The following is a 26,410-nucleotide window of genomic DNA, read 5'->3' as shown; positions in this document are numbered from 1 at the left end:
TTTAGTTTTCTTGCCTGTAGGCGGCGCATGTTGACAGGACAGCGGCTCCCGAGCTGGGAGAAAACAGAAGACATCTCACTCTACACCTTTCTCTTGGTACCAGAAATGTCATTGAGACTTTGAGCAGAGCCGAGTCTGAAAAATAAAAGGATTGCTCCTTAATATTTTAAGTCGCAAGTTGTTATCATACCAACCGTAACAGACTACTAATGTTGACCCTTTCGGGACGCATAAACAGACGACTTTTTAAGCTTTTACGCGGCTCTTTTATTAATATACGATCTTTGCTCGCCCTCTCGGTCAGCTGAAGCGGAGGGGCGTGGTGCAAAGCACGCTTGCTAGCGCTCACTAATTCAAGTACATATGAGTAGGTTAGCTAGGTGAACACAACAGCAACAACAGCAACGGTTTGACTGACTGTTCATGGCAGGTGGAATATAATAAAACAACACCGCTGGTTCCTTGGACATCCGTCGGGTTGTATTTACAGATCCCTGCTGTCTGTTGTGAACCAGCGTAAACCGGAGCTGAAATGCGAACGTAGCCGTTAGCAAGCGAGCCAGGCCGCGGAGAGCTGGCCGGCTGTATCCTTCATCTAGACAGGAGCCTAAATGTGTCACACAAACCAATTTACCGAGTTGGATCTCGACGCTGGAGAAGATGCGCAAGGACGTGAGGATATTATTAGTAGGGGAGCGTAAGTGAAGCTATCATTAATTTACATTGTGTTGTCTGCAGAGTCTCTTCACTTCACAGTCATGCTACCAGACGGGCATGTGATGCTGACAACCAGACTAGTATATCATGATGATTTCAGTTCATTCTCCCCCTTTTTTACCTTCATTTTGTTCCATATGGTGTTAATTTGCAGCGTGTTGTTTGTCTGTAACACATTGCTATTGCTCCTAATCTCAACAAGGCTCCTCAGCAATATCATTGTATGTAGACTGAAGGAAAAAAAGGCTGTTGTCACTTTGAATGGATGTCATTTAGGACTTATGTCAACCTCTAGACAGACAGACAGTTAAGCTACTGAATGCGAAATGTCCGATTTTCTTGAACAGCACATTGAAATCACTGCAGAAATGCGTCAGTTTTACAACAGTGTCAAAGAAGTGAATACTGTTTCACATCTGTGCACAAACCTCTGCACAACTCCAGCTCTGTCAGGTGACATCTGCCTGTCGGGGGGTTCCTGTGGTCACTTCCCTGTATCATGGGATACAGGGAAGTGAACTCCTGACAGGCTAAATCAAAGTCTTTTATCTTCCAGAATCTGTGCTACACATGATATATATGTTGTACACTCCTCTACTGGAACTTCAGCTGTTACAGAGAGTTTTTAGGTCATGGAAGCTTTCTGTCATCTGCCAGGATGAAAGCTGCTAATTCATAGTCACACACATTAAAAATATGGTGGTGTATTAATAATGTATAATGATCATAATGTGAGATCTGTGTCCCGACCACGTGGCCTGAATACAGTAATTGTTTTAGTGTTCATTTAATAAATGATGTCCCAAGATGATGTCCCAGCCAGTTGGCAAACAAGCTTCAGTGTATGCTAAGACCAAAAAAAAACTCACTCATCCTTCTTGTCTCTGCCCCCCCCCCCCCCCCCCCTCCCCCCTCCTCCCACAGCCAAGGTGGGAAAGACCTCTCTCATCATGTCCCTGGTCAGCGAGGAGTTCCCACAAGTGGTACGGATGAATATTTCTTATATTAGTCTTGGATGTTGGAAACCTTGATGATGTCTCTCCAACGTAAACTTTGTCAGTATCTGCCCTTGACTGATCTGATTGTATTATTGAAGTAAACCTGTCTGTATAAGAGTGACAGCCAAGTTGTTTCCATCCCAGGTTCCCTACCGAGCTGAGGAGATCACCATACCTGCAGACGTCACACCAGAGAGAGTTCCCACACACATTGTGGACTATTCAGGTAGTTCAAGACCAAGATTGTTCCTTTGTTTAACTGTGTAGGTGACTGACAAAATCTTTTCATGCCATTTCAATTTAACTACATATATTTGTGGTTAAGATTGAAAACTCTTCTTTAGATACCTTTTTTTTTAACCTGGTAAGTTGAGACAGAAGAGCACTTTCCTTGTTTTTATTGAAGTACGTTCGTCTTGGCGTTTACAGAGGCAGAGCAGACAGACGAGCAGCTGTTCCAGGAGATCGCCAAGGTCAGTTAGCACATTAAGCATCTCTGTTAGTGCATTAAGCATCTCTGTTATACTCGAGAGAGAGAAGTGCTGAGTCAGTAAAAGCCTAATGAGCATCTGTGTCTGTCTCTTATAGGCAAACGTGATTTGCATTGTGTACTCTGTCAACAACAAGAAGTCCATAGAGAAGGTGAGTTACCTCTGCTGTTAGCATTTCCATAATTTGTTTGTACAGTAGCACAACTTAACATTAGAGACTGTTTGTGTGACTGCACGACACTCACATTAGGAGTTTTATCTCAAAGTAGCGTTTGTCTTCTACTTTTGTGTCCATCGTTGTAGGTGACCAGCCACTGGATCCCCCTCATCACTGAGAACACAGACAAGGACAGCAGGTATGTATGCACTTGTATATGAATAGTCCTGTGTTTTCCTGCTCTTGTCACTTCAGCTTTAGGCTGATGAAATATTGGGGAGGCAGAAGGTACGTACGTTTCACAGCAGGACCAACTTCAGGAGAAAGTCTGCAAAAGGCTGGTCTCTGTTCTACTAGAGTTTGAAGTGCTGACCTATATTCACAGGGTGGAAATTTTTCACAATCACTTCTCTGTAAGGCGGGAGCAGCAGCGGACGTGCAGCACTTCACATGAGCAGATTCAGCCCTGTGTTGTGAGATTGTCACTGTAAAATGAGTCATAGCTTTTTTCTGGGAGAGAAATTTCCATCCTTTATTTTCAGTAGCTTTAGTAAAACATGTTTACTGTCTCGGAGCTATCATTAATTTCTCACATAAGAAGGGGTTTGATGTAATCTCTGTTTGTGTTGATGTGTCCAGGGTTCCTCTGATCCTGGTGGGGAATAAATCAGACCTGGTGGAGCACAGCAGCATGGAGACCATACTGCCCATTATGAACCAGTACAGTGAGATAGAGACTTGCGTTGAGGTGAGAAACAGCAAAACCTTAACATTAAATAGGGGTTGATTGGCCTTATAAATACTTCCATCTTCAAATTTAATGCTGTAGTAATGTTATTTATTCAGACAACAGACAGATACAGATGTGTTACTTCTGACGTTGTCATTAAACAGGACCTAAAGAGGGGAAGAAACAGTAATACCGGGTAGAAACTTTTTAGGAACCAACCACCTTGTTTTTTATCTGCAGTGCTGTTAGGGGGTTTTATCAGTTCATTGAATGTACTTTAGTTGAAGTAAAAACGTGAAAATCTATTTTTAAATGCTATTTTTTGCATGTTTACTACACAGTGTGGAAGCCCCACAGTTGTTGATGTGCTATGTTTCTGTTTTGTACGGTCGTGTCCAGCGTTTGATACATGAACGCAGCGCATGGCGTGCACATGAACAAGATGAACCTCAAGCACAGTCTAGTGTCATTCTGCTAACAGGGCATCACTTGTAGGTTTTCAGACAGGTTAATTAGACCAGGTGTGTCGCTCAGACGGATCTTGTGTGTTAATACCCTGTCTGGCTTTTACTTGGCTCACACCTACACACAGACACACACACACACACACACACACATAGAGTACATACAGACATACACAGACACACAAACACACACACACACAGTAGGTAAACAGGGCTGGCTATACTTACCACTAGCTTATCTGTACATGTCAGACCGTTTTGTTTATAGGGTTGCAAAGGTTTTAAGGCTAATTTGCTACAAGGCTATGTGCTGCACAGTATGCTATATAATTGAAAACCACTGTATATGTGTATAATCAAACACCCTTTTCCTGCTGTTCATAGTGTTCAGCGAAGAACCTGAAGAACATCTCAGAGCTGTTCTACTACGCTCAAAAGGCCGTTCTTCACCCGACAGGTCCCCTCTACTGTCCGGAGAAAAAAGATGTAAGAGATCAACGTGTTCGTTATGAGGCCTCTGTCACATATCCAGGCGTGCAGAGACTTTTCCAGTTTGTGACATAGAGTTATAAAATTAATCATTTTGAGAGACGTTTGCTCTGCTGCTTTTGTTCCCAGATGAAGCCACTTTGTGTAAAAGCCCTGACTCGAATCTTCAAAGTGTCTGACCTGGACAACGATGGTATTCTCAATGATAATGAGCTCAACTTCTTCCAGGTAAATCAACTTTTGTTGTTCAATAGATAATATATATATATATTATAACAATGAGTAGAATTTGTTCTTCTTTTTCTTAATTTTGAGGAGGGGAATCCAGTCCCTTTCTTACTCTCAGAGCCCTTTTTGCTCGTTATACAAGCATGTTTTTGTCTGACTTCCCACAGCGGACGTGCTTCAACACCCCACTGGAGTCTCAGGCGTTAGAGGATGTAAAAAATGTGGTGAGGAGGAATTTGAGTGACGGTGTAAGCGACAACGGACTCACTCTGAAGGGTAGGAATAGAACTGCTGACCTCCTTTTCGTGTTTTCTAGCACATGAACCTCCGTCACAGTATTCCTGACTGTGTTGTTTGATTATTTCTGTGACTTTCTTCTCTTTTAGGCTTCCTGTTCCTTCACACGTTGTTCATCCAGCGAGGCCGCCATGAAACAACGTGGACAGTGCTGAGGAGGTTTGGATATGATGATGACCTGGAGCTAAATCAGGACTACCTCTTCCCTCCGTAAGTCTCTGATTTAACCCCTTCTGACACTTTTTCTTGTGAACTCTTATATTTCTCCTTTTTTATCTTTGCTGTTTTAAATATGACTGTAAGATTTTCACCCTGTTCAGGTTGAAAATTCCTCCAGACTGCACCACAGAGCTCAACCACAATGCCTACCTCTTCCTCCAGAGCGTCTTTGACAAACATGACAAGGTACAATCCTGCTTCCCTATTTACTTTTAGCCTCTGCCCTTTAGCGACACTTACAGGAAGCAGCTCAGTACCTAACACTGAATGAAACCCGAAATACTCTCCTCCTGCCAACGCTGACCACCTGCTGCGGAGTTCACTTCTTGCCACCGAGGAGGGATTGGCAGGAGAATTAGCCGCGAGGTTAGAATGAAAGTCAAGGAGTTTAAAAAAAGAAAGTGGCAGCTTCAGTCCATCATGTTTGTTTTCTAGGATCGACAGGCGCATTGATTGTCTTCCTGTGTACACCTAAACCAACCTGTGTTTATCTCAGGACCGTGACTGTGCCTTGTCACCAGAGGAGCTGAAGGACCTGTTTGATGTTTTTCCCTACATGCCCTGGGGCCCAGATGTCAATAACACAGTTTGCACTAATGACCAGGGCTGGATCACTTACCAGGGGTATCTCTCACAGTGGACGTAAGTGGGCATTTAGTTAATTTAAAGGCTCCAAGTATGGATCCTTAAAAAGACTTCATAGGTCATAAAATGTCTTTAAAAAGTTTTAATTATGGAAGGTCTTCAATTTTGAGGTGATGCCTAGCTGCTTTAGAAATATCTCCTCACAGGATTCACTTATTTAAATATTTTTGTCTTCGGCGGCGACTCGCTGCAGTCCAGCTCTTTTTTTTTTTTTCTTTTTCTGGTGATGTTTTGATCGGTTCTCCGCAGGCGGCCACCTGCTCTCACAAAGGTAACAGGATTAAAGAAGCACACAAAACAGTACAGATGATGCTCAGCTTAAGACAGTTGGCCGGGGGGGGGGGGGGGTTCAGAGGAAACACAAAGCCTTCTGTTATTTCTGATAGTTGCCAGAATCTGGATAATAAGCCGCAACGACCGACGTGCGTCATGAAGGAGAAGAGTGGTGACTGCTCAGCTGGAGTTTACAGATTTAATAGACTGTTAAAATGGATGAAAGGTTGATATACTGTAACATGTATGTGTCTTAATGGGGGGGGGGAGATTAACTACAGCTGATCCTGCGGGTGCGAGAACGACCAAGAACGACCAGAACAGTGTCGTCAAAATGAACAATTACAAGCAAATTGTAATTAAAATTAAGATGCTTTTTCTAACATAAAGAGTTTTATCTATTGTAACAGTGGGACACAGTTCATCACATTTTCCATTAATCTGATTACTTTGTGATTTTACATGTGATTGTTATATGGAGATACAAAATTACCCAGAAAAATGTCCCTTCAAACATGAAGCTCAGCCCTAATGTGCATTTGTTTTGCTGTGGAGAGGGTATTCACTTTTCTCTGTCAAGGTCTTACAAAGCATTAAATTTGATTTCAAAGGTGGACTTTGACATTATTCCCTGCAGTGATAAAATCAAAAAAGACACTATGTTCGACATGGAGACGCTGGGTTGACTGGGCTGAAAGTAACACATAGACAGCAGCATTTTTCTCCAAACAAAAGTATATTATATTCCACCACTAGGGCTGATTATTGTACTTAGTTATTTGTGGGGTATGGACTGTCTTATTCTTTGATTAGACGTTTGCAGAATAAAATCAGAATGTAGGAACGTATTTGATGTAGGAAATGTACATGCATGACAAAATAAAACACTGAATTGTTTTGTTTCCTTTTATGTTTGATGTAAAGTACTTTGGATTGTGTTACTTTTTGTCCAGGTTAACAACATATCTGGATGTCCAACGATGCCTGGAGTATCTGGGTTACCTTGGTTACTCAATAATCGCTGAGCAGGAGTCCCAAGCAGCAGGAATTACAGGTGAAGCTTCACATCAAAGTAGATCATAACATCACATTCATGGTTGTAACAAGGACATTTTGATTTCAGTTACTTACCATCATTCATTCTAATGTCAGACCCATTAGTATTATTCAGCATCATAAGTTCATTTATCTGTTGAGTAAACTGCTTTATTGCCACATCAGTAGTCACCTCTGACATCACAGCAGCTGTTGCTGCAGCAGTTCAAACTGAATGTTGTTGCTGTCTGACTGCAGACATGTGTTGTGTACAGCAGCAGTCTCAACTAATCCTCTGATACCCGTGTGTGTTTTGCCCCTGCAGTGACCAGAGATAAGAAGATTGACTTGCAGAAGAAGCAGACCCAGCGCAGCGTCTTCCGCTGTAATGTCTTCGGAGATGTTGGCAGCGGCAAGAGCGGCTTCCTCCAAGCCTTCCTGGGTACAAACCTCATGGTAAACAGAGATAAACACCAGCATTTTAATGGAGGCTTTGCTACTGCAGAATATTTCACCAGGTGGTTTTACTCTTTCATAAGCCCCGCCCCCCCCCACCCCCACCCCCCAGGCACCACAAAAACAAAAGTATACATGTTAGTGAGTAAAATATACAGTATATAAGAACTATTCTACTGAAATATTACATGTCACACAGTCACATACAGTATAACATCAAAAAGACACTCGCTGCATGTTGTTTGTTCTTCTCAGCGCCAAAATATGATCAGAGAGGAACACAGATCCTACTACGCCATCAGCACCACATATGTTTACGGTCAAGAGAAATACCTTCTTGTGAGTATCACAGTCACCTTTTAATAGTGCATAATTTATGAGCATTTTTTGTATGTAATGTATTGTTTGTATATATATATATATATATATATATATATATACATGTGTATAGAACTATTCTAGTGCTTGTATAAAACAATAATTACTATATATGTATATATGTACTACAGTGCTTTGTGTTTAAGATTCTCACTTCCAAACCTTCAGGGCCGTGAGGATAGCTGTGCTTACCTGGCTGTTTGTATAAGCCTCTTATCATGTCCACCTAATGCTTTTGTCAAGGAAGCATTTATGCTTGCATGACAAAAGTATTAGCATCACATAGCTTCACTTACAAAAGTGCAGGAGTCTTTGCATATTCTGTTACAATACACAACAATTGAAATATGGCTAGTTTTGGGGTCAAGCAAAAAAGCGTTATTAAATTAGCAATTAAACCACAACAGATGAAAAAGTATTGGATTACTTGCTATATTTAAATATAGTACACTCCTTGACTCTTGATACCCGGCTGAGTTACAGTGATGCCCTCAAAGGTGGAGGGAAAGAAGCCAGACAGACCATCTTCTTATACATTAGCTGATGACATTAGTAAACTGTGTCTCTACAGCCAGCAGCAGTGATACAGAGAACATCAGCAGAGACTAAAGTTGAAACTCAGCAGTGTTCTTTCTACTCTCCTCTCCTCAGCTTCATGAAGTGTTCCCTGACTTTGACTACCTGTCTGACGCTGATCTGGCCTGTGACATCGTCTGCCTGGTCTATGACGTCAGCAACCCTTACTCCTTTGAGTACTGCGCCAAAGTCTTCAAGGTAAAACTGTGTAACCGGATCGAAAGAAATATGTTCAACCCTGTTGTGACTTCATCTTGACATCTACTTGATAATGATCATTCATCACCTGCATTTTTCCCCCCTCAGCAATACTTCATGGACAGCAAGATCCCATGTATGATGATAGCAACCAAGTCGGACCTGCCAGAGATCAAACAGCTGTATGGCTGCAGTCCTCTGGAGTTTTGTAGGAGGCACAAGATGCCACCTCCCCAGTCCTTCACCTGTAACACTGCAGAAGCACCCAGCAGAGACATCTACACCAAACTTACCACTATGGCCATGTACCCGTACGTATACAGACACATCATCTGCACTGGTTCAACTTTACCTAAGCATGTTTACACATTAGGTTCCCCAGATGGTAGCAGATATAACTGTAATTTTACAGACCGAAGTCTCATATATTACTTGACCTGATTACAGCAGCATCCGACTGATAGAACGTGTGGAAAATATATGTATGTTCACCATATTGCACTATTTCTTTTACCAGGATATTCAAAACTTTTATTATCACTTTGCTTGTTCATAAATCTACCAGCTAACGGATAGCTAGCATGGTAGGCTATGATGGTTAGTACACACTATCACCCACCAGAACCAGTTTTTATTTTTGTTCCCAATGTCAGTTTGGTAACTGTAATTTTATTTATGCAAACTTCGACCTTCTTTCAAAAGACTAAACAATGTCTGGTTTGCAACATGTGTGCAATCCTCTGTGTATTTGTGCCAAATGTCACAAGACAGCTTTTTGTTTTTGTTGGCTTAATGCCTTCTTTTCAGTCGCTGTCTGGGACAGAAGTGTGTGGCTGCTGATTAATTATTAATAGAGAGTTTTGTATTTTTTGGATGGATTAGATTTTGCTCTGTTTTAGCCACGTTTCACTATTTAGGCTGAAAGCGTAGCACTGTTTTCATGGTTCTTTAGTGTTTGATGGTTAAGATTCACCTAAAGTTAAAAACACAAACTGTGATCAGAATTGTTCGGAGCCCCGGAGTGGTCGTAGAGAAAAAACGCAGACTTTATGGTGAATAAATTGTTGCCAAGTTAAGGTTGATTTTATAGTTTAATACTTAATTGTCAGTGTACAATTAGTGCAGTTTTTTATTCATATTTATTTCTTATCTGTTTGCACAAAGCACAACTTTCTGGTTTAAAATGTTCACATCTATATACATCTTTTTCTCTCTGAGACCACTCCGGGGTTCTGTAGAATCGTTCTGTGACATCACTCCCTACCTCAGATAAACTCACTTCCCGTCGGGATGTTTCTTCTCTTTTCGAGTGTCAGTATCTGACATCATGTACTGCGTCTACACGCATTAACACACTTCACTGCCCTCTGGACGTGTTGCTTTCAGTCTGAAGCCACAGAGGGTTTCCCTGCTGAGCAGGGATACTGATCTCTCCCAGAGGGTCACAGTCCTGCAATCATACTGAAGCTCACTGTCAACACACAGCACCGCTCTGCACGTCACATAATTACATGACAGTAGATTTTAACCCACAGCCTAGTCAACTACATAGACGTTTTCTCAAAATGTATTTTCATCATCTTTCATGGATCTACAGATGACTCTTATGATGGTGGTGGCATGTTTTAACTTGAACCGTCTTTTCTTCCCCTCCTGTGTTTTGTGTGTGTTGTATTTGGTTCTATATGCGTTCATATATATATGAACGTGTGTGTTGGTGTTTGTCCTCCCCGTATCTCTCCTCAGCCATGCCCGGCTGCGCTGCATGTGCACTTGTAACCGGTGCACCTTCTGCTTGTGTCAGAACTTCCTCAACTCTGAGCTGCTGCAGACGGTCAGGGCCAAACTCTACACTGTGGTACTCAGAAGGTCCTCTTTACCTCTTACATTCTTCTCTTCTTCTTCCCGTTCATTTCTCTTCCCTTCATTCCACCATTTTTTTTTTGCAAAGTTACTTAATCTTGTGGCATCAGTTTCTCAGAAATTAGATTAAAACCTTGACTTACTTCTAAGTCCCTTTCGTTTTCCCGCCACTTTCTCCTTATTTCATGCCGTCAGAGTCCTTTCAGTTCATTCTTTTCCTCTCAGAAGCCATTCTGATATCTTCGTTTCCTTTCAGCTTTCTTTGATATTCCTCCCAAACTTCCTTTATTAGTATCGAAAGCACTTCCGTTTTGATTCCAGTCCCGTTGTCATTCAGTTGATGTTGGTTTTTATTGCTTGTGCTGCGTTCCTCAGCTGTCTCATCTAACAGAGATGTCACAACTCATGTCAGGTCCTGCTGTCTCATGTCATAACTAAAACCCCCGCCTGCCTCTCATCTGCCTGAGAATCTCCGTATCTGAAGGCTTCGTCCCCGCTCTGTCATCAATATCATCCATATTTTTCTGCATGTCTCTTCTTCCTGTCGACATCATCCCTCTTTGCAATATGTTTACGATTGAGACTATCTTTATTCATATTTGTTGAGAGATATCAGTTGAAGAGAAATAATGTGCTGTACAAACTTCTGTGAACTGTGTTAACTCTTTGCTGTCCTCCCCCTTTGTCTCTGTGTCCAGACTTCATTCTTATATTCCTTTTTGTTCTGCTGCTCTGTTTCACAGACACATGAGTCAAGCAGACCTGAAGAGCTCAACCTTCTGGCTGAAAGCGAGCGTCGGGGCCACAGTGTTTGTAGTGCTGGGCTTCGCCATGTACAGAGTACTGCTCAAACCACGGTGATCGTCAGGCACCTTGGTCCACCCCCCACCCCCCACCCCCATTACACTGGGTACATATAGAACTATTTTGACCAGTTGCAACACTAGACTTCCCCCACTTGTATTCAGCAAATTTATGGAAAAATCTGTCATAGGTTTATGGTTGAAAAGGTCCCAATAGACTGAAAACAAAATGTGTGCAAGCTTACCTTAACTTTTCTTTTCTTTTTTTTTTTTGCATTTTCATTCCACTTTACATTTCTCTTCTTGGGGATAAAAGAGAAAAAAAAATATTTAATTTTGTACCAAAATTGCTAATTTGCTTAATCTGTTTGTCTGCAAGTATTTGCAAAGTAAAGATAATATATTTATATTTATATTAAAGAGAAGGATAAGCTGCTGATGAGCCGTAGTGAGCTGCATCTGAGAGTTGCTAAATAGATATTTTTTCGGTTGCTCGCTGATTGAAATAACGAACAACTCGTGTCACTTGTAATAGGGATTGTGATGTGTGAGGTATGCAATAGAATTTATGATTTTATTAGAGTGAACAATATGTAAATATTGTATATAACATAGTAGATGTACATTTGTTTGTCATTAGTCCAAAAGGTCAATGTTTGATTCACATTCAGACACTAAATGCAAAGATATCAGTTCAACAAACAGGTCATAAATGACACTTAAAGTCTCACAAACATTAGCATCGATTGTCAGCACTGACAGATTTCTGGTTTGCCTGTCATGGCCGAACGCTTGGATGTACACTTTTTCTTTTAACGGTTGTACATCTGAGCAGGTCAGTGTTTGATTAACGGATGTGAATGTGTGGAACGAAGCTGCTCTCTCTCATGTCTTCCCATTTCCTATGTGTGTGTGTGTGTGTGTGCGTGTGTGTTTGTGTGCTAACATATTGAAAATCTATACTGTATGTTTGCATGCTTCAGAATTTCTGACCACATTCCAGTGTGTTAAGAATTACTGTAAAAAAAAAAAGACCATGCCAATTTCTCCTCATTGCTTGCAAGCTGTCAGAGACCCATGGATGCAGAAAAGTCTCTTAGATGATACTTTGACCCTCTTGGTGATCCCCGGTTAGCTCTCCTGGTTGCAGAAGATGCAATAATGTCAGCCCATTATTAATTTTCATGCAATTGCAACTGTCTGCCATGAAGTTCAGTTTGATGTATTCACTCATCCCTGCCTTTCCAGAAGTTTACAATAAATAAATACGTCTGCTACATTTGGTGTGATGGAATTCTTTTCAGTTTACCAAAAATCTAATTGTCTTGCTTGCTTTCCAGTGAAACATTTTTAATACAGCCCCCAATTAATTATGTAACTTTGTTGTATGAATCAGGTTCAAATCAGGTAATGAAACTAATAATTACTTCCTTCAATCCATATAGTCTTGTTTTCTTCCACTGCACTAAGTATTTTATTAGTATGTAATTAATACTGTAACTGCACCATAAATTATAAGCTGAATTATAAAGTGTTATTGAAATGTTTTTATTCTTTTGTGTATTTCTGAATTGCCCGTGATCTGTATTTTTTAAATAAGGCTGATCTTTCAGTCTACGGACGACTCCAATGGAGGGAAATGCATCACATGTAAAGAACATGATCCAGACAATATTTGTTAATTAATAATTACAATCACAGCTTCTATCTCACCAAATAATCAACTTTGATCTCGTCCTGTCTGTGTTATGTTGGGTGAATGCAGTATCGGCAAGCAAGACAGGAAACTGTTCAGACAAGATGAGAAGTTGTATCCAGGATGATATGAGGGTAAGATCTGTTTAAACACAAGAGGGCAGCATTGTGTCAAAAAAGAAAAAAATCCTCACAAGTGTAAAAACTGAGTCACAGATTTCATTGGCTGTATTGTAATGTATGTTTTACAATTCATTGTGAAACTGACTCAAGTCTGTTCCAGTGTTTAGAAAAGTAAACCAGCTTCCATAATGAGCCAGTTTCAGGGGAGGATGAACCAGAGTGGCGTCATGTTTAAGTGGTCAGTGATGTTGGACAAGGTGAGGCTTTTCTGTCTCTGAGTTTGAGAAGATGTGTAAGGAGTCACTTTGAGAAATATCACATTGATGATAAACATTTCAGATCATTGTCTGAGTGTGCTGATGTTCCAGTCTGATACAAAAATATGATCAAGGCATCATCTCGACTTAGGAAATCAATTTTTCCTTCTGTCATTGTGAATTAACAGCGTCCCTGAGTCATCGCTGTCAGTCACACAGATGGTTTCTCACAAAGAAACCATCTGTGTGACTTTAAAATTTAATTTGGAGTATTTTCAATTCAACTTTTTCCTCAGTTTGACTTTTCACAGCATGTTTCAAAAAGAGCAAGAGGATATGATAGAGATCAGGCAGAGTTTACAAGCTATTACTGTGAAGTCATGAATAAACTAATCATTTATTTACTGGAATATTAGTCTGAAGCAGCTATCGGTTAGAGCCGCTGGGCAGTTTTGAATCACTTATTCATGAGGGATGTGACAGAGAGGATTATGTCTGGTTTACTCAGAGTCCTGACCTTGAATTTTAATCTCTTCCAAACCTTTACATTTCAACTACAGTACTGTACTCTCTAACCAAAAACTTTCTTAAAAACAGAATGCAAAATTGTGTTAAATGAAGCAGTAGGGTACACTAAAAAGACCCCAGACCTATTCTGGGTTATTAAATCCATAAGACATCTGAGGCTGAGTTGTCTGGTGCAGCTGCTTTGTCAGGACATTTAAAGCACCACTGATTCTCTCACTAATGAGTATCTGTAACTATGTGAGACAGTCAGACACTGTGCTGCATGAGAACTCCTATTTATCCATGAAAATTAAGTCCCTGCTAGTACATTACCAGCAATGTATGAACAAAACGGCCTTTCTGTAGTATTACCAAGCCAACACTTAGTGCCTGCCAACAGCTTAGAGAGAGAGACTCCTGTGAAAAGAAGGTAATACTCCCCGGTGGTTAATTTATACATGAGCTAATTCTCCCACATAGCAGGTGTTTTGCTTATCGCTCTCGTTCTTTCACCCCCTTGTTCACACTCTCTTCCTTCATCTCCCTCCATCATCTTTCTCCGCCTGTCACGTTACGGCTCCTCAGCTAATGTTAGCACATGACTTGCAAACACATCAGAGCTTATTCGGTCCAATTAGCTGCATTTGATGGAAATTCCCACTGCTGCCTTTAGCTAACAAGACAATAATTCCCTTTACATCCCTCTTGTTAGCAAAATGACCAAAATGAAAATCCCCTTGTTAACCTGCCACCCCCCCCCCCCCCCCCCCCCCCCCCCCCCCCCCCCCCTCCATCCCCTAGTAGCAGAGAGAGTGCAGGGGCTGAGGGGTTGTTTAGTTGAATATGTTAGTCTAGTCTGCCTGAGTGATGGATCCTTTATCTGACTGAGGTTTGTGCAAGTTCGAATCTATGACCCGACCGTGGCTCTGAAATATCAGCAGCCTAACTGTGCTTTGTATTGATAAATCCATGGTGCTGTCCGTGGTGCTGAAATAGCAGACAGATTTGTAATTGTGCCTTTTTTTCTCAATCCCGCCCTTCTGTCAGTTTTGTTTTAGGTCTATGATATTCTCTAAACTATATACTATAAATACTCAATTCTATACTATATTGTAGCCTATATACTCTACGGAGTAGTGTCACCTTCATGATCAAAGTGACAAGTAGCAACGTGTAGTTGCGGAAGAGTGAGAGGCTCATAGAGACACACTGCTGCCGGTATAGCTGAACACAGAGATTTGTTATAAATTCTTAATAGAAGCAGAAGTTTTAAAATGCAGACTGACTGGTTTTGCAATATCATTCAGAGTTTTGAGTATGCAGTGATAATATAGAAACTATTTATATTGTAAAGCTTTAAATGAGTGGATTTTGGGAAACATTATGATTGAGATGTTTTTACAAGCTGAACTTTAAACATCATTGAGTATATGATTACCCTTGTTATTTATTTGTAGTATCAGTAATATTTAGTTTGCTGTCTCAATTGTCTTCACAGGCCACCATCCTCTTTTCACAACTGCTTCCAGGAAGAGCTGAAAAAAAATTGTTGTGTTAATTGTGAAGCTCAAAGGATTCTAATGAAGTTTAACGTTGCATCTGTTATGCAAATCCCAGCAGCTTTATACCCTGAAGTCCTATATTCTATTAATAAATGTGCAACAATATGCTGTCACCTCCGTTCTGGCTTTTTTTTTTTGCATAGACTTTGTTACTTTGAAATTTATTGTTTAAGCTTTAATGATTATCAGTATGTGGGAGGTAACAGTCAATTATTTTGCAGCTGTTCATATTTTGTCAGACGTCTGCATTCTGATCCAACCCTTTTGGCCATGGTTTGCTGACTTATGACCGGTGACGCAGAACAGCTCCTGGGTGTATCTCAACAATGTGGCAACAGGTAACAGACAACAGGCTCCAACTTTAACCCAACGCTCCTGTGTAGGAGTCAGGAAAGGACCCCCAGGGTTTAAAATATCAACTGTCCATATTGTTTCCATGGCAATGCTATCACATAGCTGGGGGAGTTTCACTAGAGGGATACTGATCAACCTACACACTGTGGACCACACCGCCATCGCATCATTTCTCTTCGTAGATGGCTTCCACCCAACTATTAAGTGTGTTTGATGTCTCACTAGTTAATAGGTGGGTGTTTGTCTGAAATGGGACCCCATCATTTGAGTGACTGCTGCAGCAGACCTGGAGGGGACAGTTTATATCCCCATAAAACAACCTGGAATTTAAAAGCTTGGACACTCCCTTCTTCCTGAGTCTATAAAGGAGGATACTGTGCAATTTAGGAATTTATGTATGCTGTTTCTTTGGGACACTTACCATTTATAACATGAGATGAGATACGATTAAATGTGAATCACTAAGAAACTGGGTCATTGCAGCAGTAAATATTATCAGGATACATAACAAAAATGAAGTATTTCAACAAATACACAACAGTAAGAACATGTTGAAATGTAACTAAAATTACTGAAAATGAAAATCTCATATGTCCATACTGTGTGGAAATACAGCAACACAATAAATCAATGCACTAAAGAAGAAGAAGAAATTAGTTAAATTAATTATGTCCGAGAATAGCTGTCCTCTAGCAAGAAGTGAATTAGACATTTTGGATGTTAATCACATTTGCACTCCACATGGTGAATACTGATTAATAATTGGAAAATATGCACAGATTGGAAGAGGGTGTAGTGATCGAATGACACTGCTCGTCTCCAACAGAGCTGTTACTTTGTGGTACCTGTGTCTACATGAACAATCTGCAAGTTTTAATTCACTCTTGAGTAACCAGAACCACTAACAATCCAAGTGTCTGTTTGCTTCATCTTTTACAGACTCTGGAAACAGTGACCTTAATGTAACTTGTGTAATCCTGCCATCAGTTATTATCCATAGAACAAGGCTGAAATTAACCTCACATTTTATATATACTGCTTTTCATGGTCATTTGACAAATGGTCATTTCAAATGAAATGCAAACCTACAGTAATAGCCTACCTTAAGGTCTAAATACTGAATACTTTGTTTGGCATCATTATGATGGTTGAGGTTGAATCTGAACAACCGCCACTTCCATAAACGATACCTTTTTATAAGTTGATGTTAATAAATAATTTATTATTATACATCAGTTATAAGTTATTAATAAGAACAACTTTGGGGTTTTCCAAGTGTGTGACAAATCCTATTGGCTGGTGTTAATCCTTCAGTTCTTCTTCCTCAGGAGGACCACTCCAGTGGAACTTTAGACCACTTAACTTCTTAGAAAGATTTTCAGAACATTGGACCAAAATCCATTTATTATTAACAACATGTACAACAGCAGATTGTATTAACGATTCTAAAAATCCTTTATTAATGACATATTAATATTTATAACCACAGATTTGATGACTTATTAGAAAGTGAGAAACTCATGACCCTTTAATGGATTACCGACATTATCACCTGCCAATTTATCCCAACCTGTCAATCCGAAACTTATTCTTATTGATGGCTTATACCTGATCTATGAAGTATTGGTTATTATACAAAGGGTGCGTCATTAGGAAAGGGTACCTAATTTTGTCACATTATTGCCCATTTGACTGGTGTAATAATGACCACATAATTATAGAAGTGCTACATTTCATCATCAGGCATAAATGACCAAACGACGTAAACTAAACCGTCTGAGCCAGTGACAGAGTGACAGCCAGCTGTTTAGGAAGCAGGAGTTCCTCGAAACCCCAGAGCGGGAGTGGCTGGTGATCCCTCCTCACCGCCGGCCAAATCTCTCCATGCCTCTCCGCCCCCACCCTCTCACTCTGTCTCTCTGTGCCTGGAAGGACGTATGCGGCCAGAGTCCCGGTGTCTCCTGGAGCATCCCGGCGGAGGCGGACAGTGCCCCCCTCCCTCCGTCCCCCCGGCACACAGCGGAGAAACCAGACGGTTGGCCCCGCGCTGCGCCGCAGAAATCAGCGTGCCAGGTATCATGACGCACCAAAAAATCGGGCACTTGCTTTGACTTCTGAGTCCGTCATGTGACTGTGCCCACTCTGTTGAAGTCGAGTTTCACCGGCTCCCCCTGGACGAAGCAGCCAGGTGAGACTTGTGCGTCATTCAGTCCGGTTTGTCATTTCTGTCCTGCGTTTCTTGTTGTTGTCAGTATTTGATGATGTCATTATTTCTTTCAGATGGATCTGCGCTCCGCTGCCGCTGCCGCTGCGTCGCATCTCTCAAAGTGAAAAGCTCTGCAAATGTGCGTCCCCCTGCTTCACAGACTTGGACCTCTGCCTGAGCCTCTGTTCTTGGCGAGGAAAATTCAGGCTCCCTTCCAGCTCTGCAAACCTCTGTCACTGCTGCCCGACAAGACTAACGATGTGCTGGACGGTGGTGTGACGCCGCAAGGGGACTTTATAGCCCAGAACTATTTCTAAACTATTACCAAATCAACTTTTCCTCAGTGGGTGGTTTGTTTGCAGATTGTGGAAATGCGCTGGGATTAACTGGAGTTCACACACCCCTTTGATTTATTGCTGTTTGTATTTTCACTTGGACTCATCCACTCATCAGAGAAAAGAGATGCGCGAGTGATCATGATGCTCAGCGTTTACATCCTTTGTTGTTGCTGACGCACACTGGGAGCGAAATTGGATTGTAAAACTATGTGGAGTCATTCCTGAGGACTGAGTCGCTGCTCTCCGCGGGTTTATGGAGAAGAGCAGTCCGAAGATGACGGGCGGAACCCGGGAGGCGCCGGTAAACTCCTCTCCGGCGGTGGCGGCCAACGCGGAGGGCGAGGAGATCGAGGTTTTGGAGAGCACCGAGGTCCTTCCCGTGGCCCCAGAGGACGTAGGTTTACACATAGTACAGAGGGACCTGAAGTGAACATTAGACCATTTTTCACAATTACGCAGCAGGATTTCTTACGCACTGGAGCAAATTCAGCAGTGTATTTGATTCTAAGAAAGTATGAGCCTGAGCCTATAATTAATTTTAGAAGGTTATTTATATACATTTCATGGCGTGATTTAAAACTGGAGTTTTACAGTGATAGCAGAAGGAATTTAAAATACTACTGAACAATGAGAGTAGCTACACAGCACATCCTTTTCAGCAATATATTTGTTTTTTGAGGGAGACAACACGTGCACATGCACACCACTCTTCCTCCTGTAGTTGTCTCAGACTTTGAGATAAGAGACCCCTCACACATAATGATCTACACCTTGATACCCTATTATCTTTTTCTGCGGCTCATTGACCACAATGATCAGATAATAACAGGATGTGATTGCAAGACTGCAATTAAGGCAAATGCTCACAGAGTGAAAAGTCCTTTTAGCCAAGATTCATCATTTCCAAACAGGTGCACCACTTAGTTCTGGCACCTGTTCCAGAGATTTTTTTTTTCCTTTTTCCACTGTCATCCTCTCTCTCACTCCTTCACTTTGCTCTTTTTTCTCTTTCCTTGTCTCAGCAATGGAAGTCTCTGTTTGACAAGGTATGTTCTGCAAGCTACGGTGGTTTGAAGCTCTTTCCACATGCATGTTTCACTCATTGTGGAGCGGTGTTTGTCTTCAGAGGTGCTCATCTGTGTGTGAACTGTGTGTGACGTCTGACTTAATCTGTGTTATCAGCGAGAAGCAACACAGATGTGTTCAACAGACGAAGCACCACAATGGTTAAAGGTCATGAGACATGGGGGAATTTTTGGAAGAGCAGAGATACAATATTGCACTAAAAGCAGAAGGGAAACTGGATAAATCCACTTTCTAATGTGAAACATATTAATAATACATGGCTATAAATTACATTAAAGACAAATGTTGCCCATGTGTCATGACCACAATGTTGTACTTACGCTGTAACACTGGCTCTGTCACTAATGGAAGTGACTTAAAGCTGCAATAGGAATTTTCTTTTGGCAGTAAGCGGTAACTGTGAGAAAATTTTGAACTTCAGTTCTCACAAACCACAAGTCATAAGGTTAGGTAACTGCACACAGCTTTCTCATGTTTGTCAGCCATCCCAAAGAGGTTAGGTAAGAAAAAGAACATTAGTGAGTCCTTTTATTGGTCCAACTGAGTGCATCACTAATAGATTTTGATTAGTCTCTCACCAGAATTCCATTTGGCTAAAGGAGATGAATCTACTGGGTCTCAGCTGCTGGAGATGAGACACTCTTCTTTCCCTCAGCCTCAGTTTGTGATTTGGGCTGATTAGACAAATGTATTTTTAGATCGAAATCTTGGCTATTGCAGCTTTAAATCCTTTGCCTGCTGGGTAACAATCACGGCATGTAACATGTAACCAAGCTGTGGCTTTGTCGGACTAAACTCCTGCAGAGAGGCGATGGTGTCAAAGGAGTGCGAGCACAGTGGAGGTTTTGGGTGTGTCATCCGCTGACATTGACCCTGATAATGCAATTAGAGCGATACATAATCCAGGGTGCATTGATCTGTCAGCAAGGCCAGTTTTGTATGAAACACATGCAGGCGCATGCACACACACACACACACACACACACACACACACACACACACACACACATTGATACAGCAGAGAAACCCCAGGAGAAGGGAAACACAGACCAGCTGAACATGCGAGCAGCAGGTCGGACTGACAGACGGCAAGCGGACCCCCTACTACCACACGCATATACACACACACACACACACACATATTCATGTGCGCACAGTCACCACTCTGTGGGACTGCCCCAGCACCTGCCCAGCCTGGGGCCCCCTACTTTCTCCTGGGGGGAATTGTATGCATGTGTGTGTGTGTGTGTGTGCGGCGGGTTAGTGGGGATGTTAGGGGTTGAATCAGAGGCTCGTGTCAGGCTCACTCTTTCAGGGGGAGACTGAGGTCCCGTGGGATTAGGGGAAAGGCTAGCTGGGGTGTGGTGTGTGTATGTGTCAGTGATGGAGCATTTTCTATGGACGAGCATTAAGTGGGCCTCTCAATCCACTGTCTTTATGCGTGTGGCGTCATGGCTTTGAATTTCCTGAAGTGGACGTCGGTTACAAAAAAAAATCATGGGTTTGTCCAAATGGCGAGGTCGGTGCCCGGTCTGGCAGCAATAAGCGTCCTTTCACTCTTCTCCTTCCCTCCGTCGTCCTCACAATGAGTTGTTCCATTTGTCAAGAGGCTGACCCCGGAGACCCACAGCTTTTCTGAAGTGTCTAAGGAAGAGAAATGATGGGCCACTGAAGACCAGGAAAAGAAGGACTTTAAATCAGTCTGGCAACCTGTGTCACTGCATGAGGGACAAAAGATAAATGTGGCTCGAAAATAAAGAGCAAGATCTTTTATACGTCTAATGCAAAGACACACACTGCAATGTGCAGCTAAGTGTGCGAGTCCGGTGTGTTTGTGTAGTTCAGTTTAATTGCCAGCAATATGAGAGGGAAGTCATAAAATACATCTACAAATGTCAAGGATGACACTGTGTGGACTGCTTTTATCCAAAAAGCTTCACAATTTTGCCATCATTCACCTATTCATACACTCGTTTAGGGCCTTTAAGAGCAGGAGGGGAAGAACACCTTGATGTGGAGCTTGGGATTGAACTGCCAATCCTGCAATTAATGAACGACTAGCTTGTCCAAGACATTTTCATTGTGACTCATTATGTAAACACAAGATATCATAAAGGTGTTGGGACATGAAATATCTGATAAATATAATAAAATCACAGTAGGCTAAACCACACCTCTCCGATGTCGGAATTAGGATTCGCACAACAATTATTGCGTCCAGCGATTTTTTGTAACCTTTTGAAACTGACGATCCAACAAACACGCCCACTTCACGCAACAATTGGCCGGGTTTCCAGAGGTGAGACATCATGTTTCACTCTGCTCTATGACAACAGACTTTTCATCCTGCCTTCGAGTGTGTAGCCATTTGGAACAGCTGGTTTTAGATGTGGTCAGATGACTCTCTGTGTGATCTAGTCTGTTTCATGGATACCCGTCATTATGCTTACAAACTTCCCACAAGCTACAACTTGACTTCTAATGCCTGTAATTTATTCATTTGAGTAAAATGTTCCAGCGAGTGTAACGTGTTGGCGAAATAAGATGTCCAGAGATGAAGACAATGATTCATCTCTTGTGTTAATCAATTTTGGCATTGCTGCCTTGTTAAATGCAGAGCACATTCTATTCTGTCCACCCCATCAGGGATGTTTACACAGCAGAGAAAAGACAGGATCATCTTTGGACTGTGGCTTTCCTCCAGCTCCTTTAAAGCAGTTGGGCTGTGTACAAAACCCTCCCCATCGTATCATTTTTACCGGCTCCCATGTGAACTCGGTACATACAGCTATCAATTTCTGGGTTTCAGACCATCGGGGGCTGGAATCAAAGTGCTGCGTCGCTCTGTTCGCTTTCCCCTTTACTCCTCTCTCCTGTCCCCGGAGAGGATTTTGTTGCTGTATAAGTGCTTTCCTCCTCTGCGTGCAGGAAGTAAGTGAGCAAACCTCAGAATGCTTTGATTCATGTTCCCTATCGCCTGAAACAAACATGAGGACTGAACTCAGACAGAGACAAAGTCTAATGAAGCAGAGGAGATGCTGTTAGGAGGACAGCAGCTGCACTGCCATTTAATCAAAGTGTCCCAGCCTCTGTCTGTCCTTTTGAGACACACAAACCAATCAGGAAAGACTGCAGTCATTGTGGTCGGATTATTCACAATCTACTGTATGTATCATCCAAAAGAAGAAACAGGATGTTTGTTTTGAAGTCTCCATTCTGTGCTGATTTGCACTGAAGTGCCTTCATGTTGCTTTTTTGAGGATTTCTGGGGATTTGAGGATGGAGTGTGTGTCCAGGATTTATCTGATAAACCGCATTAAGCATGTTTAGATCACACTACGATATGAACCAAACACATTTGTTTTGTTCTCCCCGGGAAGGCACCTCTAACAGATTTCCTTGTATGACTGTGACTGAAGGACTTACAAGAATTCTTTGTTCTTCACCAGTTTCTGGTAGAAAGTGCAATCTAGGGGGCTTCTCTGTCTTTCTGTTGGAAGTTATGAGGAGCTACATCTACAGTACAGACACAGAAAGTCATTATTTAAGAGGACAGGGAATGTCCCAGTGCTTGTAAACCCTTAGAGTGGAAGTCCCCAGTTATACAGACTGGAAACCTGCAGCTCAGAGTAGATGGAGCACTTGTAGAGACAGGATGTGCACAGATACTTTTCTATCCAATAGAACTCTACATTTTTAACCCAGGTGGCTCCTTACTGCAGCCCTGGAACAGGAATATTTGTCAGTTGTGGTGATTTAAGTCTTGAAGCACTTTTACTATCAGTGAACAGTAACGTTTCTTTGATTCGGGGTTGAGTGTGTGTATCATTATGTGTGTCCACATTTGCCTCTGTGTTGACAGCTTGCTCCCGATGGCATGTTGAAATGCCCCAGGCACGCGTCCAGAGCAGCTTAGTGATTAAACACTTTCACATGGCTGCATACTTTCCATCAAAGTGTTTTCCCTTAATATCTTGCTTGGTGGCAAAAGGCTCCGAATGTGAGCCGTGATCCCAAAACTCCTCACTGGAACAGCACAAATTAAAAATCTTCTAGGTCTTTTAGGAATGTCTTGTAGCCAGAGGGACTTACTCAGCATGTACTGTTATGGGGAAAATGCTTTATTAGCCATGTGATGCATGATTTATGATGATGATCATCATTTTTTTTTTACTAAAGTAATGACAGTGGGTCTAGTCTCAGAATAGCCCAGCAAGCATCATTAATTAAAACAAGCAGAAATTCAATGGTGGGGAAGCCACCTGTTCCCAATGGGACTCATGTTTCCCAGAGTTTCTGTTGTGAGCTTGTTAGTTGGACATTCAGTAGCCAACTCTGAGAGAAAAAGAAGGTCATTATTTAAAGTTGTTTCGTCTGGCATTGCCGTCTCACCTCATCATCCCGTCACAGCACAGTTGGCTCTGTCTCCAATGCTGCTTTTTTTTTGTTTAAGTGCACTTCAAGCGAATGGTCCACCACCCAGGTAACTGGTACTTAATGGATAAGCCAACTGGGAACCCTGAGCTGTGTTTAGTGGTGCCTGCATGGATAGCATGTCTCATCACACCCTGTCAGTTTTACCTACATTAAACGCAACAGGAGTTTTAGAAAATGAGGTCCGAATGTCAGTCACAGCAATTATTGATGGCAACAGTAGAAGATACCGTATGCAGGATGTCTGCTTTCTTACTGTCTCAGGTGCATCAGTTCAAAGACTCATGTAGGAAAAAGACCAAAAGGAACCTGCAAATTGTATGAGTGATAGAATTCCAAGAAATCTAAGAAGTCAACTAATGGAAAAAAAGTTATTTTACTTACATCACAGAACTGATGGTGGGGTTGTGACTAAAATATTTCCTGTTTGTCACTTAAACTTGATCAACTGATTAACTGACAAGCTGTAAACACAACACTGATATAGCTTAATTCTCCACTATGTTCACCACTTTGTCTGTCTGTTGTTTGGTGCTGGTCTGGTAGCAGATGGTGTGTTTATGAGAGCAGCTACCTTCTGCTGAAATGCTATGTAGAGGTTAGAGGAACTGCAGAGACAGGTGACAGCTCTGTTGTTTTATCACTACAGGCAACCCTTTTTCACATGAAAGTAGTCAAGTGATCTATTGTTAATATATGAAGGAATATTTTTTGCATCATTTGACCTCTCCTTGGGTTTGTTTCCTTTATATTGTGCAGAATCCTTTTGGTCTTTTTCTCTTTTATCCATATCATCTATGGTATACCGATGTGCTTATCAGCCTAATTGCCATTGACACATACACAGATGGTGGGGTCACAGTCTGCTGACCTGTCATCTAACACTACCCCAGTGATTGACACCAGCTGAGTCTCGGGGATAAACGGTAAATGGCTGCTTATATATATATTATATAGCGCTTTTTTTTTTTTTTTTTACAGTGTTTATGCTGCTCACTCATCCGTTCACACACACACTCACATGCTGTCGGCGGCAAGCTACCACACAGGGTGCTGGTACAACCATCGGGAGCAATTAGGGTTTCTGTATCTTGCCCATGGACACTTCGAGATCCGACCACCAACCTTCCGATCGGTGGACGGACCCGCTCTACTTCCTGAACCACAGCCTATTCTACCACAAACAGTTTGAACAGCGCAGTCTTGATTCACTATCGTAAAAGCAGTTACAGCCACCAAACTGCACCCCGCCCCATTGTATTAAAAAGCAGCCGGGTTGTGTGGTGATGAAATAACAGACAGCGCCTCAAACATTTTCATTGGAAGATTTAATCAGAGCTCATCTTTCCCTGCTTGTCTGCCTCTCCCCTGTTCAGCTCTAAATAGATTTCCTTAATGAAAGGCACAGTTCCAGTTGGCGGAGTGTGAAAACAGCCTCTGCCTTTATGCAGAGGTAAAAATAGCTGCTGTGCCTGTCGATCTGTAAATGGGAGAAAGAAGATGTGCCAGTTTACCCGTAATTGGCTACAGTGTGCAAACTCATAGCAACCGTGGCATGAAATCGAAGTGTCTCTTTTGATCGCTGAATGGCCCAGTGATCTGGCAACCTCCATATGCTTTGTGTCTGTGTGTGTGTATGCGTGTATGTGTGTGTGTGTGTGTTCATGCAGTTTGTTTGTACATACAGGACCTAAAAATGTTAATCCATTACTAGAGGTCGAAGGAGGGCAGTTGAAGTGATGACAGCAAGTAACACCTGCTAAATACTGTGTGTGTGTGTGTGTGTGTGTGTGTGTGTGTGTGTGTGTGTGTGTGTGTGGTGGAGACTGGATATGCCTGTTGCCTTTTAGGGCAAATTAGTGCTAATTTGTCTGCCTTCTATCTTCTCTTTCATCTCCCTCTCACTTATTACCTCTCTCTTTCTCTCTGACTCTCATCTTTTTGTTCTGAAGTCCATCAGAGTAAAGTGGATGACACTGCAGATATGAAGAGGCCCGAGTCTCAGTCTGCTCATCAATGCTTTTATCACGTCTCTATTCATCAGCTCTGTTTACTGTTCACTGCCGTCACCGCATATGAGTTCATCAGTTTTATAATAACAGCACAAAAACTCAAGGGCTCCAATGGGAAAACATCTAATTAGGGTTTAATCAAGGAGGTTATATTGTTTTCCATAGAGGTTACGTGTTGTGTCATTGTGAAATCAGTGGGTGTCACTGCTGGCTGTAACCTGCGTTTGTTTAGAAGCGTATCATGTTTCAGTCTTTGTTGTTTTCTGATGGATGTGTGATGGTTTCGGCCCTTGTTAAGCTTTGTTCCTAAGCAATGTGCACACTAAGCTGGATAAACCTGAAACGCTGTTTATGTGTTTTTCATAAAGATCTCTGTCCACACTGAAATTCAAACACCATGGATAACTTTCTTCTTCTTCTTTGTCCTCTTTTAGTCAGCAAACAACAAATTTGTGCCTAATAGCTGTTAAGAAGTGGGACAAACACAGGTGGTCACATTATGAGTCTCAGCTGCTTTCTCTGATCACAATTTAGTTATATTTTTTTAAATATATTTTTCACATATTTTTTCTGCTTTGTGTTGTCAAACAGCTAAAGAAGAATTTATAAATGCTACCGGTTTACCAGGCGAACAGTAATTACTATGCTCCCTCGATCAAATCACTGCTCTACGATAACAAAGTCATGTGACAGAATCTGTATGGTGTGATCAGCTATACTGACATTTAAAATGAGGATTCATAGTGAGGGTTAGAAGTGACAGAAAGGTGTCTTCCGACCTTTTCTGCCACAAAGCCCAAGACATCATTGTTAACCAAA

General features: G+C 41.8%; 2 protein-coding genes and 1 long non-coding RNA gene across 4 annotated transcripts in view; all 3 read left to right on the top strand.

Moving 5' to 3' along the window:
* The first annotated feature begins 295 nt into the window (after nucleotides 1-295).
* Nucleotides 296-12,296, top strand: rhot1b (ras homolog family member T1). 2 transcript variants are annotated; one of them, XM_042427359.1, is made up of 20 exons: nucleotides 296-697; nucleotides 1,642-1,700; nucleotides 1,860-1,941; nucleotides 2,145-2,188; nucleotides 2,304-2,357; nucleotides 2,510-2,562; nucleotides 3,003-3,111; nucleotides 3,942-4,043; nucleotides 4,176-4,274; nucleotides 4,442-4,550; nucleotides 4,661-4,781; nucleotides 4,892-4,976; nucleotides 5,287-5,432; nucleotides 6,662-6,762; nucleotides 7,069-7,199; nucleotides 7,455-7,538; nucleotides 8,229-8,351; nucleotides 8,460-8,662; nucleotides 10,098-10,220; nucleotides 10,958-12,296. In XM_042427359.1, the coding sequence occupies exons 1-20, from the start codon at nucleotides 661-663 to the stop codon at nucleotides 11,073-11,075; spliced, it is 1,983 nt and encodes a 660-aa protein (XP_042283293.1). In that variant the 5' UTR covers nucleotides 296-660; the 3' UTR covers nucleotides 11,076-12,296. The 2 variants fall into 2 exon arrangements, with proteins under 2 accessions (XP_042283293.1, XP_042283301.1); XM_042427367.1 differs by lacking the exon at nucleotides 10,098-10,220 and having other exon boundaries at nucleotides 297-697.
* Nucleotides 12,297-13,007: 711 nt separating this feature from the next.
* Nucleotides 13,008-15,264, top strand: LOC121888824. Its single transcript, XR_006093307.1, has 2 exons — nucleotides 13,008-13,092; nucleotides 15,098-15,264. It is a non-coding gene; the product is annotated as an uncharacterized LOC121888824 (long non-coding RNA).
* Nucleotides 15,265-17,955: 2,691 nt separating this feature from the next.
* rhbdl3 (rhomboid, veinlet-like 3 (Drosophila)) overlaps nucleotides 17,956-26,410 on the top strand; it is a 60,517-nt gene continuing 52,062 nt past the window's right edge. Inside the window, exon 1 of the mRNA XM_042429362.1 lies at nucleotides 17,956-18,453. Within this exon, the coding sequence (XP_042285296.1) occupies nucleotides 18,313-18,453 (141 nt within the window). The 5' untranslated portion in view covers nucleotides 17,956-18,312. The remainder of the gene's footprint in view (nucleotides 18,454-26,410) is intronic.

Source organism: Thunnus maccoyii, chromosome 2 (genome assembly GCF_910596095.1).
Source record: "Thunnus maccoyii chromosome 2, fThuMac1.1, whole genome shotgun sequence".
NCBI classification, from domain to species: Eukaryota; Metazoa; Chordata; class Actinopteri; order Scombriformes; family Scombridae; genus Thunnus; species Thunnus maccoyii.
The sequence above is the reverse complement of the archived record's forward strand: the minus strand, read 5'-3'. Positions and strand labels throughout refer to the sequence as shown.

Bases quoted from the DNA above. Each gene is read 5' to 3' on its own strand.
- rhot1b (XM_042427359.1), top strand. From the start codon at position 661: ATGCGCAAGGACGTGAGGATATTATTAGTAGGGGAGC. The intron at 4,275-4,441 runs GTAAATCAACTT...GACTTCCCACAG, and splicing joins ATGAGCTCAACTTCTTCCAG to CGGACGTGCTTCAACACCCC. The intron at 6,763-7,068 runs GTGAAGCTTCAC...TTGCCCCTGCAG, and splicing joins CCAAGCAGCAGGAATTACAG to TGACCAGAGATAAGAAGATT.